Source organism: Varroa jacobsoni, unplaced genomic scaffold (genome assembly GCF_002532875.2).
Source record: "Varroa jacobsoni isolate VJ856 unplaced genomic scaffold, vjacob_1.0 scaffold_1310, whole genome shotgun sequence".
Lineage (NCBI taxonomy): Eukaryota > Metazoa > Arthropoda > Arachnida > Mesostigmata > Varroidae > Varroa > Varroa jacobsoni.
Window position 1 is genome coordinate 71596 of NW_019214212.1, and position 18698 is coordinate 90293.

The following is an 18698-nucleotide window of genomic DNA, read 5'->3' on the forward strand; positions in this document are numbered from 1 at the left end:
TAGTCAGGCATCGTCTCTCAGCGCCAGCTACTACTGCAGTGTTTTTTCTCTTTTGTCTTTAAGTACAGTTTGTACATTATACAAACGAAGGGAAATGCAGTGTTTTTAGCCGTTGCTATAGATCGCTTGCAGTGGATCCTTTGCGTTGACGCCGCGACGGTAACAGTGCAACTAACAGGAATTATTATTAAATCGTTTTATAAATCCTATCAGCCATGGCCTACATTATTGATACTGGACATCTATCAATATGCGTCGAAATATCACGGGCCCTAGGACTGCATATGGAAGACTAGGGTATCCTGGTTGAGATCCTGGGACAGGTTACTGTGCAGATCTCGTTTGATTCACACACGACTGCGGACACAAACGTCACACTTGTTATTTTTTCTTAAAATTCATAAATAGTCTAGATTTTATAGAAGGTAGGCATACTTCAGACAAGATCCCCTTTTTGAGATGGAGTTCAGTGAATATAGCGCATTTTGACGGTATTCTCGATGTTTCCAAGGTGGTATCAGTCAGTGTAAGCATCTATAGCGCATCAATCAATGGCAGCCCTGGATCACTGGCCTGCGTTGCCCTAAATAAGCTAGCTAACTTACCTTGATCTGAATCTTCATAAAATTAAAAATTTCCTTTTATTGCTCTGTCACGTTGAGTCACGCATCGCAAGCAGTAACCAAAACGGAAAGTACATCCGCCCTACTTGATGACGAACGATAAGCTTTCTCTATGCATTTCTTGTGGACTATTTGGAGGCCATCGGAATTCTTGCGATACATTTCCATATATATTGATCAATGTTAACCCTAAAATTTACGGTACGTACGTCCTTATACGTTCGGTGAATTAAATGATACATCTTGTAACGACCTTTTACAGGGAAAACGTGCTAAGCACATATTAGGTAAGTGTAATATAGTAGCATCGTTTATCACTGTGACCACCATTAACCAAGGCCAGACAATACGGTACACCCGCGCGGCGGTCAAGCTGGCTTCGACGAAGGACGCTGGGCCTGTAGGCGTCGTCTACTATATACAACAGAAGCATCGATACTAGCGACACCTATTTTTGAATAAATAAATAAATAAATAATGTCTTCGAAACGTATTTAAAATGACAAGCAGAGCTGAAATGGCTTCTGTTTAAAGCAAGCGAAATCGAGTTAAGTCACAGTCGATGTCTATCGTCTACGCCAATTAAACTCATTGACAAATACTTGAAAATTCACATATGATAATACCTTATGATAAAAACGGACCAGTGGGTCATTTCGTATCATACTGCTTTGCTTCCTCTGCGATAACTGGACAACATCTGTGTAACCATGATGTCAGGCCTGTCTGACAGGATAAAAGCTGCTTGAAACGGAGTTCGTGCTGATACTGTCTAGCAGTTTAAGTAGTTATTGCGATGTCGATGTCGAATAGCTGCTCTACGCGCGCCGCCGTCACATAAACTCCGATCCTATCGCAACCGATCTAGCGCAATTTAGAAACGTCCCCTCCTCGCTCTACTATTATATAAAGTTATACTATTTGACATCGCTTCTTTTCCCATTACAAATGAACGGTTCGAAGCCGCGTCCAGTCCAGCATCGGACATAGTTTTTGTATTGTACAGTAATAGACAGGCATTGTTGTTTTTGCCGCAGTCTGCGGATTAATGATGAGGAGTCGGCAGTCGTAACGGTAGCATTTGTACTACCAGGAGTGTCTCTGCGGTAGATTCGTGAGCGACGTGTTTGTCCGCTAATCCTTGCGATAGGTGATGGACCAGATTCGAACCCAAACGTAGGCACACATCGCTTCATATTGCTGTTTGCTGGGCGGGGCCGGACGTAAAACCCAAATATTTCGCTTTTTAGTAGTGATAGTGTGATTGATCCTTGTGCGAATAGAAAAGAAATGCTCGTCCGTGCTGCTAGCATAAGCATCAGCGTTACCATTATGACCACCATCAACGTCAGCAGCGTCGTAATCATTAAGATTAGAGGATTCAACTGTAGAAACAATGGCGGCGGCGGCGGCCTCAGTTGCTGTTCCGGCTGCACCAGCGTCATGTCGCATATTCAGAGGTGACGTATAATGCAACTGGCGACTCAAGACTTAGAACTCCTACGCAATCACGGAAACGACCACAAACACGAAGAAAGAGGCGTCGACCATAAACGTAGCAGCGGGAGCGCTTGTGATCGTTCTAATCACCGCTGGACCAGGCTTAAAGTAATAGAGCAACATAACAACAACTTGTAAGAGTCGGATACGGACGGACGAGCGGCAGGCTACGTATCAGAGGCGTGCACACGCTTCCCGCTGGCTACTGATCATCCTGAAAGGACTCTTCTCGTTCCCGTTTGTGGTAGAGGCTTTAAGATGGATCATCCGTTTCGGAAATGGTCAACGACTGCTGCGGCGGCAGCTGTTGTTGTTGTTGTTGTTGTTGTCGTTGTCGTTGGCGTCCTTTCATTGTCTTTGGCGGCTGCATACTTTAGCGATTTTTACTATCAAATACAAACTAGTGGTTCAAAGTGGAGCCTTATGAAGCAGCGACTGCATCTGAGCTAGCTATATGTGCTGCTTATTGGCGTCCGCGACACCGAGAACAAGAGAAAACGGAAATTGAAATGGAGCGACTAGAGCTGCATCGTTGCGTTGAATTTCCTTGGCGACGGCAATGCCCATCCTAGCCCCAGGCCAATTAAACGTCATGACGCTTAAGATGTAGAAACAACACGTAAACGAAATATACACCAAACTTCCCCTTGCCCTCTTGACGTACTCGTGACGTTCGATAAATGAACAGCAAACAAGAGATCATACCGGTGCGATTGAGAATGACTATTCACAGAGAAAATGATACAGCCATGTCATAGATAAACATGAATCAACATGTCATAAAGATAATCTAGATCTTCATTGTAACTTTTACGATACACCATGTTGCATCATATCGCAAACGTCGCTCTACGTTCTCGACAATTATTTATAAGATCACGCATCTGACCACATTGAAATCAAACAGAATCTGTGGTTAAAGTTGCTACATGTTGGATAGCCGTATCGCAGTGCAGCGACACATTTCTGCGTAACGGTACACCGGCCCCAGTAACCGCGATGCGTTCCCCAAAAACACCGACCGCTGCTCTCGTCGCTACTGACGTATTTCTGTTTAATATATAATAATTTTATGTTCTTACGTTTTGTTATTCCCTCTACTGAGTCTTATCGTTTCTACATTTGCTTCCACAAGTACTTTTTGCTAATAAACAACGGCATCATTGATAGTAGTGTTAATAATAACAATAATCATCATCATCATAATGACGATTTTGTGATGGTAGCAGAAATGTATCTAAAGACAAAAAAACACAGATGGAAACAACGAGTGATTAAGCCACGATCGCGACGCAAAGCAGACCGCGAATATCAACATTACAGCAGAGTTCTGTGGCCCCTATTTTCCAGGTAGAATCTTGCACAAACTTTTTTTCAACATTATGATCCTATTTTCGACGAATAAAAAGCAGAAAAAAACAAAAAGGGAAAAGCGGAAGCAAGTTAATGCTACAACCAAAACAAAACATCGACATCAATGGCGGTAGTCAGAATAACCGAACGAGGATTCCTTGTATGGCGGCGGCGTTAATCTGATAGTTTCGTGTCCGCCCAGTTTGGTAAACTACAGCTGATGCCGCCGTTGCCAACGCGGTTCAGCGTTATGACCACGACTACAAGTGCCAATTTTGAGAAATACGATAAAAAGTGCCTATCGTACAAAATGTACGTGCATCTAACAACAGCGAGATAACGCTCTCCGATAGTCATGCGTGGGTTTTTGCCATTTGAAATACCTTTTTTTTTCGTCACTTGGAAACGCGGTAAAAAGACATTTTTTACGTGGATCATTGTTCCAATAAACGGTATGTCCATCGCTAAACATCGCTTCTTGGTCGGGTAGATATCTAAATATAATTCAGGTCACGCGCACATTATTTAGCATCATGTCTTCGATTATAATTCACCAATGGCAGTTTCCATTGTATTGGTTCAATCTGTAGGTCATTTTAGGTCTTCGATCTTGACTCAAATCTGTTATCTAAACCTTATTGACGTCCATCTATCACACCGTTCACTTCTGTTTTCCTGTTAAACTGACTGAGGTTTGTCTAACTCACTGTTATGCGGCGCGAAGCCACTGCGTTACGCAGCGAAACTCACAGTGGCTCACAGGTAAATATGCGCTTCTTCTGACAGTGCTAATACTGCCCCGTATACTGAATAAATCAGTTTCTAAAAAACATTTTACTATAAAAAGTCAAAATAACGCCATCATATCTAAATATACACAAATATATGTTGCATCGCTGATCGATTCCATTAAGATATCTCTAGTCTTCATAACCTCAGTTTGGTAGGTACTGTTCTTTTTCCCGAGACTGAATTTATGTTTTCCATTTACTAAAGACATAAACAATGCTTTTTAGCGGAGTCCGACAAGTAACCGTAATGATCCATATACGACGCTCGAGCCTATCCACTGTTTTCAGACATTATAGATGGGCATTTAAGAGTGAGGCATCTGTCAGGTCAAATAGGCCATCCATCCACAACTCAATGACTATCTATAACGTCGTGCGTTTGTGACAGCCAATTAAGCAAAAGCCCCGCTAGTGGTTACATTGACAGTGGCATATTAAACGTAATTGAAAACGAAACGTTTTACTAATTCTTAATAACAACTTAATAATGTAGATCACAGGTCGACCGTACAACGTAACCGACTAAACAAAAGATCTGTGCAAGTATACGGCGCCATAGAGTTCTATGTTCGCTATGTGATATGTATTTGGATGGGGCTCTCCTGTCGTGTGTCTAATTATGCGTGGGACTTTAGAAACAGCCAAAGCTAATTCTCTCCGTTCTAGCCATCAGCCGTAAAACAAACGTGTAAAGTTTTGATAGAAAGCTGGAGCAAAGCGAAAAATACAGGAAGAGAAGCCAATAACAATCCAGTCGACAATGACCAGGCCTAGAGCTCTATTGTAATAGCGGATTATCCTGGTTACCCAGATGAGTGCGCCCGCTAAAAACAGTTGCGCCTGTGATGGGTTGCAATCTAGGCCCTATAACATGTACCATTTTGCGAACAGACACACACACACACACACACACACACACACACACACACACACACACACACACAAAGCGAGCACATAAATTACTCGCTAAGAACTGAGCTGCGAAGACGAAGAATTAAAAGAAAGGCTTGATTCTTCCGCCTGCAAGTTCATGCTCTGTGGTCAGTTACTGCTGCCCAGGTTGTCTGCCCCGTTTAACAGTACTGTGTTTTACGAACACTAGTATGCATTGATCTTTTTTTATCAGTGTGCATAAGCGTGTGTCCATAGAGTAGAAAGTAAAACACTCTAGTTTAACTTGGCTACTGTATAAGTGCCGCGAAAGCGTAGCGGGTGACGCATTTTCCTTGAAGTTTTTTTTTAGGGACGCGTTTAATTTAATCTAGGTTCGAATCCGCCATCTCGCGCCAGCCGTCTCATGGCCGGATGTAGGACTCGAAACATCTAGTTTAAATAGGACCAAAGAAAGGCAGGTATGGTGGTATCTACTATTGTTTGTAGTCCTCATGCAAAGCTGCGGGTGGATCAGCTGAGTCACTTGCTAAATTTATCCTGTAACCGTATACTATTACAGGATATGGGTGGGTATTACCTAACGTGACTACGTCAGTATATCTTCTAGTCAGGATGTCAGCCCAACGGAAGGGCCACAGCCACGACCCTTATGCCAGTCGGTCTATTGTATTTACGCATCGCTTCTACTTTCTGTCCGTAATATACCTGATCAGGTCGCGTATAAGCTGAGTGTGCTGATTGTCTTAGGACATCAAAGTCTGTCATAAATGGAGCCTCCGTTAGAAGTTACGAAGCGCTGGTACGCGGTTCACGCTACCCCAGCAAACAGTTTCGTCTTCAACAAGTTAGGAATAGAACAGAATAGGACTCAGATTAGAGGTATGTTACGGCCTATCATCGTACTGTTTCGCAGTTACGAGGTGGATACACACATCAATAACGAAGTTTCGCTACGTACGATAAGAATGAAAACAGCTGACTGATTCAGTTGAGAGTGATGGTGCTGGGTACGCAAGTGGCCAGCGATCTACAGATATGATAAGAAGGATGTGAAATGCTCAGATCGGCAGCTTGAAATATACGACAAAAGAAGTGGCTATACCGAACAATTGACGAAAGAAAGAAAGAATAACTAATCGTACGAATCGTAAAACACTAAAACATAATCGTCCTTTTACCAGCATCGAGAACTTGCAATAGGAACTTCCCCAGCACGTTAATATATGCGCTATCTGGCATTAAATACGACTCGTTGTGATATTATTATAGTAAGTTTTAGATAACTTGAATATGAGAAAATTCCATCCGTATCGACGGTAGTCCGACTTCTCGGCGTCGCTGTCCGCCGCCGATAGTTGTTAGTAACTAACAGCTAAATGGCGTAACAACAAAAGTAGGTCAGAATTCAGAATGTGATGGCTCGAATGAGCTTCGAAGTGAGGGAAGGCTTAGACTTTTCCGGGGCCAATGCGGACGCAAACGCAACGAGCATGACAAATGTTAAGGGAACGATGTATCTATCAAATCAAATGTGAATACGTCACTTTTAGGTACCCTTTCTTGAAAAGATATGAAGCCAAACCAAAGTTCGAATGAATATATTCGGTGTCCCCAGTGAGAAGAATGATTACCTACTCAAGCGAAACGAACGATAAGTACCAAAAGCAGGTTACTTTGTGTATAAAACCATCAGAATTAGATTATAAAACTTGTATTAAATTCTTCAGTACTACCAGCTGTTCAAATTGAAACAGTGGGACATAGTAAATTCCAATAGGCAAATTGTTTTTATTAACTAAAGAGGAGGAATCGCTAGCAAGTCCACCGCTCTAACGTGTCTAACATCATTGTCAATGGCAACTTCGGAATACGTTTGTATTCCTCCGTGTGTTTTCAAATACTCACCCTCGTGAGTGTATTGCACTGTGATCGTCCAGGCTGAGGGGGTGTAGACATAAGAGTTGCTGGTTGAGATGCATGCGTAGATAGGACACTTGAACCTGGATGAATGTACGATGTAGAAGACGGCAAAGCTCTGCTTGTTTGGCCGTTTGCTCCCGAAACTCTGCCACTTCCTCCGCCGCTTCCGGCCGAGCCCCCGCGGTCCGGGCCCCGAATCGGGGTCATTTCGAGGTCCTCCACGAACACCGGGCACCGATAGATTCCTAAATGGAGAGAATCCAATGAGGTTCCAATGTTACAATAACTGAACTGCAATTTTCTATTGATATTATTGCCAAATTCGAGTTTTCCATGCAATACTCTATTGTAGCTTCAACAAGCTTCGGGACATCGAATAGTCAAATAAAACAGCAGTGCACCTTGCGATCTTCGACTTCAGCAGCATCTAAATCTGAAGGAGCGACTCATGGTCGGTTGGTACTCTCTGTGAAAGGATTACATTAAGGAAAAAAAATGTTGGTATTAAGCGAAAGTGCACTCATTTCCGATGATTTTACCAATAACACAACACAAGCTGCCTGTTTAAGTTCAGGCCAGTACATCCATTTAACGCCATGGAGCTCCAAACAGCTTAGACATCCATATATTGTCCGGACGGTACCCGAACGCATAAGCGATTATAGAATAAGGCTTATGTTGCGGTCGTATCACCTATCCAAACAATGGAATCAATTTATTCACTAGGCTTCTGTGATCAAATACATGTAATACGCTGAAGGCCTTCACCGCCTCTACCGATACAATAACTAAATAGCGTCGCAGCACGTGTAACATTTCGTTTGATCGGAGACATTTTCTGGCTTGTAGTTGTTGGACAACGCTTGCCCGAAGAGGTCCTTGTCAAGAGCGAATTTTTTTTAACCGAAAAAACCCAGAAGGTAGTAAACTTACTTGTATAGTATTGAAGTTTTAGCTATGTCCCTCTAACGTTCCAATAAGCAATCGCGTCACGCTACACGTCGGCTAAGTGCCCGTTTGTGCTGAATGTAACGAATTCCATGCGCTATTTGCGTAAGCGGTTCCGTCTCCCCAGAATGTTGTCCATGCGATGGCCAACATCGCTACTTCGCTAGAGGACTCGGGTTATGCTTCTATCTCATTTCTTTGTTTGGTTGTAGTCATGGTATATTTGCAATTGCCGCTGTCCTAAGGCTATCTGTTCGAAGGCATATGATGCTTCTCCTTTCAGTGTCCTTTAAATCAATTATAAATTTCTTCGCCGTGCGCTTGTCGTTATAAGAGCATCACACTCAACAAGTTTCGCCTTCATGCTTCGGAGCGTTGTGCAGCAGTGGCAGTGGCGAAAATGTGGATCGATCTTTTAACGCGGTCATCCCTAGCCGCTGACGAAGTTGTTCTGAAGTATCCGAGCTGTTACGGTGATGACGAGGGCGGTGGCATCGGTGATGGCGACCGTAGTGACGGCAGTGATGTAGAATGATCTCCCGCCAGTGTGGTAACTGCCGGCGCATCCATCGAGCATCTAAGGTTAGGCTGTAGCATATGAGTTCTGTACGTGCGTCGTAGTAGCATCGGGGTGGATTGGCCCCGCGAAAGCGTGAACACCACTTAGCCAGCCGGTCGGGCAGGCGGATGGATAGGCGGGCGATCAAAAGCGACGAGCCAGAAGGAACCGTAAGATGGGTGGCGTGAAAGAAGCCAAAAGGAAGAGTCTCAATTAAATTTGTTCCCCATCCCCGGCACAGTTGCGCTGTCCACAGTGACTTTCTGGTTGGCCCTCGCGTGTGCGCTGGTTCTAAAAAAGCTTTCTGGGGGCCGGCATCGATAGTGGCACCAAACGCAAAGACTCAAAAAGCAAACCGATTTAACTGACGCATTTTATATAGCAAAATATACACGCACACAAATTTAGTACGGGTCGGTTGCATGGTATCATGTGGGAGAGTAGCGGGGCGTCGGCCAGATGCATGGAGGCCCATAGTCTTAGTGCACACTAATGTAACTAGATGTACACATGCATAGACACACGTGAGTAGTTACGAAGATGCAGGTTGATGCTTTATAAAACGATATCGAATGAGTCTTGGGTTATTTTTTTCTAATAGTAAGCTGCATTGCCCCCGGGCATTTCAATTTACTCTTCTATAGATTCCACGCGAGAAAAATTTCAATCAAATCTAAATGAGCTAGAACTAAAGAAAGACTGAAATTTGTTGTTACGTCACAAGACGTAATATGCTTCGTATTCGTTGATTGTCATTTTTTTGCTTGGAAAGCTTCCGAGATTGAGCAGTCTAACTGGAAAAAAACATGATCAAATAATAATTGCTTCCAATCATATTAAATATGAGCCAAGGTACCAGCAAACTGTTAAATGCGTCACAAGCAATATATTTAAATAAGACCTAGACACATAGATGTGGCTTAGCGTAGGTTCTACTTAGGTTATGGACCTTGAACAATTGCATCATATGTGCCTGTTCTGTCAATGAGACTATCGATTCATTGTTACTGCCTGCCTGTTGAAGTTTTCCGCGTTCGGCCAATGCCATCGTCATGCTTTTGTCGCTCGTGCATATAATTGCGGGGTTTGTTGTCATCACTACTGACACGGTCATCACTATTGTCATCATCATCATCCGCCTCATTTTTGGCTCGTCATTGCCGCATAGCGTTACTGTTCTTGTCGTACACCCCTACGATCATTCTTACTGTCAAGGTAGAGTAACTAGTAACTTCGCGTCGAACGGCCACTGTCCACGGCCAAGTTTCACGGGCCTATGCGACTCCTGCCGTCGTGACACGCTTTTGCTGAGCCAAATAAGCAATAGCTAGCACAAGCGCGGCAGGAGCAATTGTGTCGGTTGTCGGTAATCTTTGACAGCCGCCCTTTTAATGTCATATAGGTAGTTATAAATGAAAAACCGATCGTTCTATTTCGCCGACGTGATAGGAGTCAAACAGTGAAAAAATCTCACAGACAACAAAAACGATCGAAAGGCGATCCAACTGCACATAATAGAAACACAGCAGCGCATCTGTGACTGTGACTATCTGTGCGTAAACCGACGTGTTTATTACTTTCCTCTTTCGGCAAACCCTTACTCGCCCTCGGCCCGCCCGTAATCGTTGGTGTTCCCGCGTCGAGCGTTTATCTTATCGACTTTGTCTTAATTTTATCGTATCGGAAAAACGATCATGTACCAATGTTATTGTGTTCAATGTCATCTTTCGTCTCTGTACATACATAGAGGTGACCGATTTCTGCGGGAATTTTCTTATTCACAACTATGGCTGCTGTGTATGTAAACTGGGCGCATAGAATCTCAATGTGCATCGATAGGCTACGCCCAAAACCTAGGAACGCACTCATCGAGTGTATACGGAGGCCTTAACTCTGCGCTAGCGTCGAACTAGGGCCCGTTACATATACGGGTGTAACGTGGTCTGATTTAATCGGCAATTTATTTCTCAGATGTTATTATAACAATGGTTATCAATGAAGATATTCTTCACTTACTCTTCCTAATTTCGGACACGGCAAATAATAGTACGGCACTATTATGTGTGCTATCCAATATTGCAGCTGTGAACTGCCACTAAGCAGCATGTTTCCTGATGGTCGCCTGCCCCCTGTCTTTCATAACTGTACAAGGAGTTGACACAAAATGGCTTTTTGTAAAAAGTTGTATTTCATAAAACGCTTCTAATCAGGATATTTTCTTTTCGAGCCATATAATAACAGCCGTACGATGTTTTGTAGGCGTACCAATATGCTGGGCACCTGATATTTACGATCATTTCCAGACTGTGCTCCCAAGTCTTATGTGGTGGAAAAACACGCTTAAATATGAATCTTTTTTTCTGTTTCGACAAAGATCCAATAGCTTATTACTTCAAATAAAGGGTGCAGCGTCGCTAATTTTAGCCAATAATTTACCTAGACCTATCTAGGCTCTAAACTTAAAATTTGTCGCACTTACCCCTGTCTACATGATAGCATCCGTCGCCGCCGATGTCACTATTTTCTGTTGACCTTTTAAAGTTACTCAAGGCCACATAGACCGGAACCCTATCCCAACCATAAATAGAGCTACAGACAAAATCACATAGATCCAAACACAAACACAATTCGTGTAACTATTGTATGTTTGCGACCGCTTTAAAGTATATACTCAGCGCTTGCCAGTGCGACACCGTATCATCCATCATCCCTTTGGACAAACCTATAAGTTTTCTAACTTGATTCGTTTGCAATTTACGTCTACTGTATAGTTAGCTGATTGTACGTGTTTATGCACTATATAGAAAGAACAAATTTGAACTTCACGAAATCTTAACAGGAGCATTGCCAGACCTGAAAATCCCCATTTTTATTTAGGCGGCACCAAATGCAAGCTTCCAGAATAATAGTAGCTTGAAAAAGGCAATTGTTTGTATTTTTCCAGTTTGTGTCCTTCAAGCTATCTTCTACGTGCAGAACAGATATCCCATAGATCATACGCTGAACTAAATACTAACGGGAACCGGTCGCTCAGCTATCGTCACCAGGCGCGGGCTCCTCTAGCGCATAAAGCATAAGTAAGATCGTCGACCTTTGCCGGCTCCATTCTTCGTTCTCGATAATAGTAGCAGTTATGCAAACGGTGATGATAGTTGACTTCTGTAATAATGATGATGATGATTACAGCGAAGACAAAGCCATTGGCAACTGAGCCAAATTAATCACGATTCTATCGGCTCTCGTCCAGCTCTCTTCCTCGATATTTTTTTTTTGTTGTCTCACCCCCTCGACCCTAGTCCGCCTTTTTCCCGATGCTATGATCGACCTTTTTTTTTCACAGACCGCGCACGGAACGGAGATGCCAGAAGAAACAGATCGCGACGAATCAGTAAACGGGTCAAAAATATAGAAAGGTGCCAGTGGGTTTTTGAAGAAAAAAAAACAAGCAGGAGTCAAGCTTTTTCCGAGCGCAACCGTATACGTGTGAGTAATCAAAACAGACTTTTAGCGGAACTGTTCGTAAAAGAGCTAAAGGTAAAGAGGGAAGGGTAGCGGCAGAGACCAATAAATGATGTTTTATATGTAGAAATAAGTTCGCATTTTTGGCAGCACATTTCGCTCTAAAGTTGTCACTTTAAACCTCAAAAAGGTTTAACTAATCTGCCTGCTATATATATGTATATGTAGCTCCGACTATGATCTTTGGTCTCCATTAGACATGCCGTCTAGGCTACATGGTGAACCCATTGAATTCAAGAAAACTATCAATTCTACCTTATGATAATAATAAAAATAAAAATTTTAAAAAAATAAATAAAAATTTTAAAAAAATAATAATAATAAAAGATAAACACTGCGAAGACACCGAACCCACGGAAGATAATTTAATCAAACTGAAACTTATTACAGCGGCGTTTCCCAATGAAATGGTAAAAACGAAAAAAAAAAAAATACCGCTAGAAAACTTTTTCTAGTTGGAACTGGAAGAACAGAAATGATCGCAATGTTACCCAAATCGCCAGTACCATGACGATATTTCTCCTAGCAGCAATGGTGAACTAAGGAATAAAAAGGAATTTTCATGCCTACAAGCAATTGTAAGTGAAAAATCAGGTTCTTTTCATGTCCATCAAGCATGTCTATTCATCCGTCGAGTTTAAAACAATGGTACAAAAAAAACACAGTCGTTTCCATTGGATGATCGGGTCTCAATAATGTAATGAAGGTTGCACGTGCGCTCTGTTGAGACGCCTCATCGAGCCCATCGAATAATCTTCGTATTGGCTTTCAAAAAACGCCGTTTCAGATCTCCAATTGTGCACACGGTTTTTCCTTATTGTAGCTCTCACCATCGACATCATCTTCTCCCCGACCGCCCCATGATGGTGTTCGGCTATCTCGCGTACACTCACGTGCTTACGTAGAGATAGGTATTAGGGCGCGCAATTGTGAAGAGGCAGCGTCCTTCTCCGATACATAGCATATATTGTAATAAATAATGCATGAAATTGGTATAGATAATTATCGTAAATAAATCAATAGCGGCAGACTATGCCGCTCTTGTCATTCATTAGAATCTCTATTGTAAGTTGAATAATGATCCGATGATTTTTTCTCGTACGGTGTAGCGGTATTGTTTGCTTAATTAACGCTATTTGACTCATACCATCTTATTGATATCTATCTCTATCGTATTAAATATACGATACAATCTAACCAAGACAACGACTCCTATACTTTTTATGAGTGTATACATGTTACACCGACATTAGCCATTAAGTTGATAATATTGCCGAACAGCAAATGAAAAAAAAAAGATAAGCTGGGTGCGAACCAGCAGAAGAAGTGCTGAAGAACTGTATACGTACCACTGTGGGTGGGGCAGGCTCCAAATTCGGTGCAGTGGAAAAAAATAATAGGAGAAATTGTCCTTTTTAATAAAAGACTAATCACAGCCATTACGATGTTTTTTTTTTTTTGTTTTTTACGCTGTTTGAAAAGTTGTGCTGTAGTCTCAGTTTTATGGCGTTAACGTAGTGCTGGAAAAGTGGAATATGTTATTTATTGCCGCAGAGGTATAGCGGTGGTAGCCGATAGGGGAAGGCAGAAACCATTAATGAATTGGATATAGTTTTATTACGTATGGAATCTGCCGCCTATACTATATACAATATAGTATTAAAACTAAGGCAGGGACCCGCTGTTACTTTAATTTGTGTGCCGCAATAAATTCAACCACAACCGGCTTTACAGTTCGAGCCTTACTATCTAATCAATGGTGTAGTGGGTATTGTGTCTGCTTGCTAAACATAAGGGAAACGTTATGGTATGGGTTCGAAACTGGGCTCAGACGTACTTCACTTTGTCGTGGGAACTAGCTCTCCCAAATAGATTTCCCTCTGTTGGCTGTTTGTGCAGCGCAAGTACTCAACTCGGTCACAATTTACGCGTTAATAAACGACATATACCTGCAATATACGACTGGAGACATATTCAAAGATAGTAAATACACAGGCAGTTATAAGAAAACATATAAAGAACACAACAGCATCAATCTAAATCAGCGGCTCCGAGGCCGGAAAATAAAGTTACGGTCACGTGGGGGCGTCTGAGCAGCTTCGAATGACAGACGCTAGACAAATCAATTGATTGCGTCCAAATAGAACTTACTTTTGTTGCAAGAAGCAAAATAGAACAAATCCTATTGATTGCCTATTTCTTTTGTGCACCTTTACTTTTACTCTATTATTATTTATAGATGCTCGATTACGCTGCTCTAAACGAACATCGTCAACGGAAAAGCCCAAAGAGCAAAAAAAAAAGCTAAAGCACTATAATAGAATCGTTGATAAAAACAAGTAGACTAAACACGTCCTTGGCCATGTACGACAGTAGCTTGATGGACGTGATGGACAAGAAAAGGGGCGTGCACGTACCTAGGGGTTACGAGTGACGGATTAACGTTGCCGGCTGAAATCCCCCAATACTGTTGTGTCGCAGACTGTTCGTTGCGTGTTGTCATGCCTTCGCGCTCGCTTAGCATTCTGAGCTACCTTGTACAGATCAGAGTTGATATATATTCCCTTGTCCTCTTCGAGGCAGCCCTGTAGTAGCCGTTCATACATACACGTGCAAAAAGACACGCATACGCTTGGCTAGCTTTCATGATTACTGCTAGTAACAACTGTGAATTATAACTATTACTGCTGTTATTCCTATGATGCAATGATGAATCTTCATTCATGCATTACTCTCAGGGTCTCACATAGAATGACGCTGCGTTGAGACCAACTTCACGGCAAGCAGCAGCTAACACAGGGTTACGTGGACGGAAACACGATGATACATGAAGGTAAAGATGAATTTACAGGTTTACTTTTTCTAGAGTCACTCTCATACATACTGATACTCTCATACATAATGACATGCTGCTCACCGTGTTGTTTCAGTAACCGCTATATTCCATATATCTCTGATACTTTGTTCTAGAAGGAAAATGAATTTTCCGACTGAAGGTAACAACTTTTTTTCCATTCAAAGGAAGAGCAACAATTATATGCAATGAAAGTATATTATATTTAAATATACTAGGAGCATATCTTTGGTAAAACCGAATAATTATGTTGTTTTGTACATCCTATCAATACACTGTACGTACGCAAAAGTTTATACATACAGAAAAGTTGAAACTGGTCGTTTTTGTTGTCAGCGTTGTTACTCTACGTTTACGTTTAGATATATTCTTGTACTAGTCACTTAAATAAACTGCGGGGACGGTCGTATATTGCGTAGAAAAACTGGAAGCCTCATTTTCTATTTTCCCGTTGTTTTTTACCACTATTTTTGCCGAGGTTCGTATCGAACGCAACGTTCACCATTAATTCGTTTTCGCTCAGTTTGCTAACGGCTAGTTACGCGCGACTATTTTGGAACTAATCAAATGGTTTCCTTGCGCCGTATGGTTTCGAGAGACAAATAAAGCCTATATCAACAACAACGGTACACCCCGTCGGCCTTCTTGGTGCCTGCTGTCCACCCGTCATGACTACAGCTTAGACCTTCGTGCTCACAATGAAGAAGAAGTCTTTCGAGTTATTATTGTTTTTGTTGTTGTCTTTGCTGCTGTTATTGCTATAGTGGAAATTTCATCGAATCCAGTGAGTGGATGATTAGTGATCAACCCACTGCCAGTTGTCGACGGTGCCGGTTGCAACGACCCACAATGGCATTGTTTAATCTCAAAAGACGAATTTATACGCACACGTGCACAGGACGATCAGCGACTGTCTGGACAGACACAAGCAAGCTAGACAGCAATAGTCGGATACAAATGTGAATTAGACAAGAACAGACGTACTTCAGTGTCTGTATCTTATAATAGTACCGCACAGGCACTAGCTGTTCCCGTTGTTCAGAATCAGTGCGTGGCAGAAACGTCTTCGTGCTCGGGGAAATACTTCTGTCACTTACATATTCTATCTCGAAATGACACGAAGATTTGCTAAATCCGTTTGTAGTCCTGATTGACTTGGCGACTCAACGAAATGGGACACAGTTCTTCGCTGACCTGGGCCAAAGGTGGCTAATTTAAAAATAACAGACGAGAAGAAGAGCCTGCAAGCAAAATACGGCCTTCTCTCCTATATCTTTTTGTTCAAGTCGCGCACGGGAAACAGTCTCGGGGGGCTTACGTGTTAAGTTACTGAAAACAATTTTACTTAACTAAGCTATAACCCAATCACAAGCTTAACTTGAGTTTGTTTGCAGTATTAGTATAAGAGTGCAAAAATTATATGGACAGCAAAAAAGCTCAATGATCATGTGGATGATATAGAGATTAAAGGTCTAGCTTTGGACCCTTTCCACGTTGTGTGTAATGAATTTTCGCTGTGGCGTTCTATCTACTTTGCGCAACGATCTTCGCTGCATGCAGGTTTTTTCATGTTTGATTCCCACAGGGCACAACAAGGCCAATTGATTGTAGCAGGGCTATTACCTGCGAACGGCTGTTTTAGCTAAGTTTGAACGTGTTAGATAAAGATTTTATCAAAAGCGATATCCAGTAATAAATAGCATTCCTTTATTAAATTTCTCCTTGTTCAGTCAACGACTATCTCACAGTGCGGGTACACGAAGGCATTTGTCTGTTCCACGATTGACGTTCCCTAATTGACCATATATTCTCTATAGGAAAACACAAACGTGTTATTCATTTCTGTGTGTACATATGAGTTTGGCTTTTTTAGTTGACTGCTACCTGTTGGAAGGGAGTCGTGTGCTGACGGAGGTTGTCTACGACCGCTAGACGAAAGACGTTAGCGTGCAGGAACCTAAAGCGGGACGAGTCACCGTTTGCTGATGCTGTCCAAAAATGGGCGTTTTCATTCTTCCCACGACGATCGGTCCAGTGGCCACGATAATAGGCCACGCGCAATCGTTCAATGTCTGTCCAACATTACAGCTCCCTATGAGAAATTTGTCATTCGACAAGGTCACAAACGTGACACGAATAATAATTCGAAGGGGACAGCGACGAGAACGAAGAAAAAATTATATATATATATATATGTATATATATATATATATATATATACATACAGAGTGGTAAACGAAACAGGCTGTAGCACGAGTGGTCATGGTTTGACCTTCAAAATTTGCATCTGTGAGAGCGAATTGTGGTTCTGAATGCAAGCGAGAGCGGTAGTCCACAACAAATGTGTCGGCCAACCGATTGACCCGATCCAAAAACAAATGCGGTTATTTATTTTTCGACGTCTTCAGTGACGACACAGAAGATCAAGATTTACAGAAAAGAGCAAAACGGGCATCAAGTACGTTGTGAATCTTCATAATGATTTCATGTAGTAACTTCAATGAAACTGAAGTCTGCACAAAAGCAGCCCTAATCACCAACGCAAATTGCTCCTTAGTTAGTTAGGTCGAATACTGAATCACAACGCAAGCGTATGTCAGCTTCTATTGATAATGGAGGATCATTGGAATGATCAGTTGAACGTGTGGAAGGTATGTCGAAGTATCCTCCATGTAAGGATTTCCAAAGCGCCGTTCGGCGGATCGGCTTTCCTCAAGGGAAACGACGATGATTACGAACGCTGACAATTTCTGCTGTCACAGAATCTCGATACGGTTCTGGACTCGCATCATATATACGTAATGTGATAGATACGAAACTTCGTTTGGATCGCTTCTGCTTTTCCCACTAACAAAGCATACGCTAATAGGCTGTGAGTATCGACGAAGGGAAAGCAGTAACGCTGATGACGTTCAGTGCTATAAACGGATCGGTTATAATCGACGACGTCGCCGCTCTAGCAGACTGCGTTGAAAGCGACGGTGTATAACGCTGAATGGGCTTCCTCTGTCAACTGACGCGTCTCCCGTAACTTCGATGTGTTTGTATACAAGTATTAATTAAGTGACAAACGACAGGGGAGTACTTAATAATCAGACTATCATTACAATACAAGTTTATTTAGTATCAACGACGAGTAAATTCTTTACCAGCAGGATATCTAGCCGTCACTGTCTCCTGCCGCCCTTCCATGTCGTTCCTTTCTCTACACTTAATAGGCTTGCGCCGTCCGCTTCCATAATAAGCAATTCTTCCGAATGCCTGTTATACCTACCACGTCTTTATATCCGTGCAAGTAGTTTCGATAGTGGAAGTTTTGTACAAACGTCAAATCGTAGCTGCAGACCGTATACGGTCTTCTCCTTGCTGTCGGCTGGCTGACGCCTTTTACTCGTTCTCTGTCTTTTGTTTAGCCAACATTTTGTCGAAACTAGACATTAAGTCGCCCACGGCCCAACCCTCTCCTCTGGGTGCGTCTCACTCTTCGCTCATCTGTTATGGTTGCTTTACATTATAATATACATACAAGACAAAAAGAAACCCAAACATCAACCGAATCTGCCACCAAGCGGTCACCGAAGGGCTAACAAGAAGACGATTCACCATCGGCAGCCTACAGTGATCTATACGGACATGACCATATTGTATAATAATCTTGTACGCGCGTAATACATGTACATGAAGACAGAAATACGTTTACTATATTATGCTCATTATTTTTTAGCTATATATCGGTA

General features: G+C 42.2%; 1 protein-coding gene and 1 long non-coding RNA gene across 6 annotated transcripts in view; one reads left to right on the forward strand and one right to left on the reverse strand.

Annotated features, from left to right (window-relative positions):
• mwh (multiple wing hairs) overlaps positions 1-18698 on the reverse strand; it is a 171339-nt gene that overhangs the window by 46665 nt on the left and 105976 nt on the right. For all 5 annotated transcript variants that reach the window (XM_086971778.1, XM_086971779.1, XM_086971776.1 and 2 more), the window contains one exon: positions 7067-7326. In XM_086971778.1, the coding sequence (XP_086827904.1) occupies positions 7067-7288 (222 nt within the window). In that variant the 5' untranslated portion in view covers positions 7289-7326. The remainder of the gene's footprint in view (positions 1-7066; positions 7327-18698) is intronic.
• LOC147752333 (uncharacterized) lies at positions 11539-13479 on the forward strand. Its single transcript, XR_015314346.1, has 3 exons — positions 11539-11665; positions 11929-12071; positions 12498-13479. It is a non-coding gene; the product is annotated as an uncharacterized LOC147752333 (long non-coding RNA).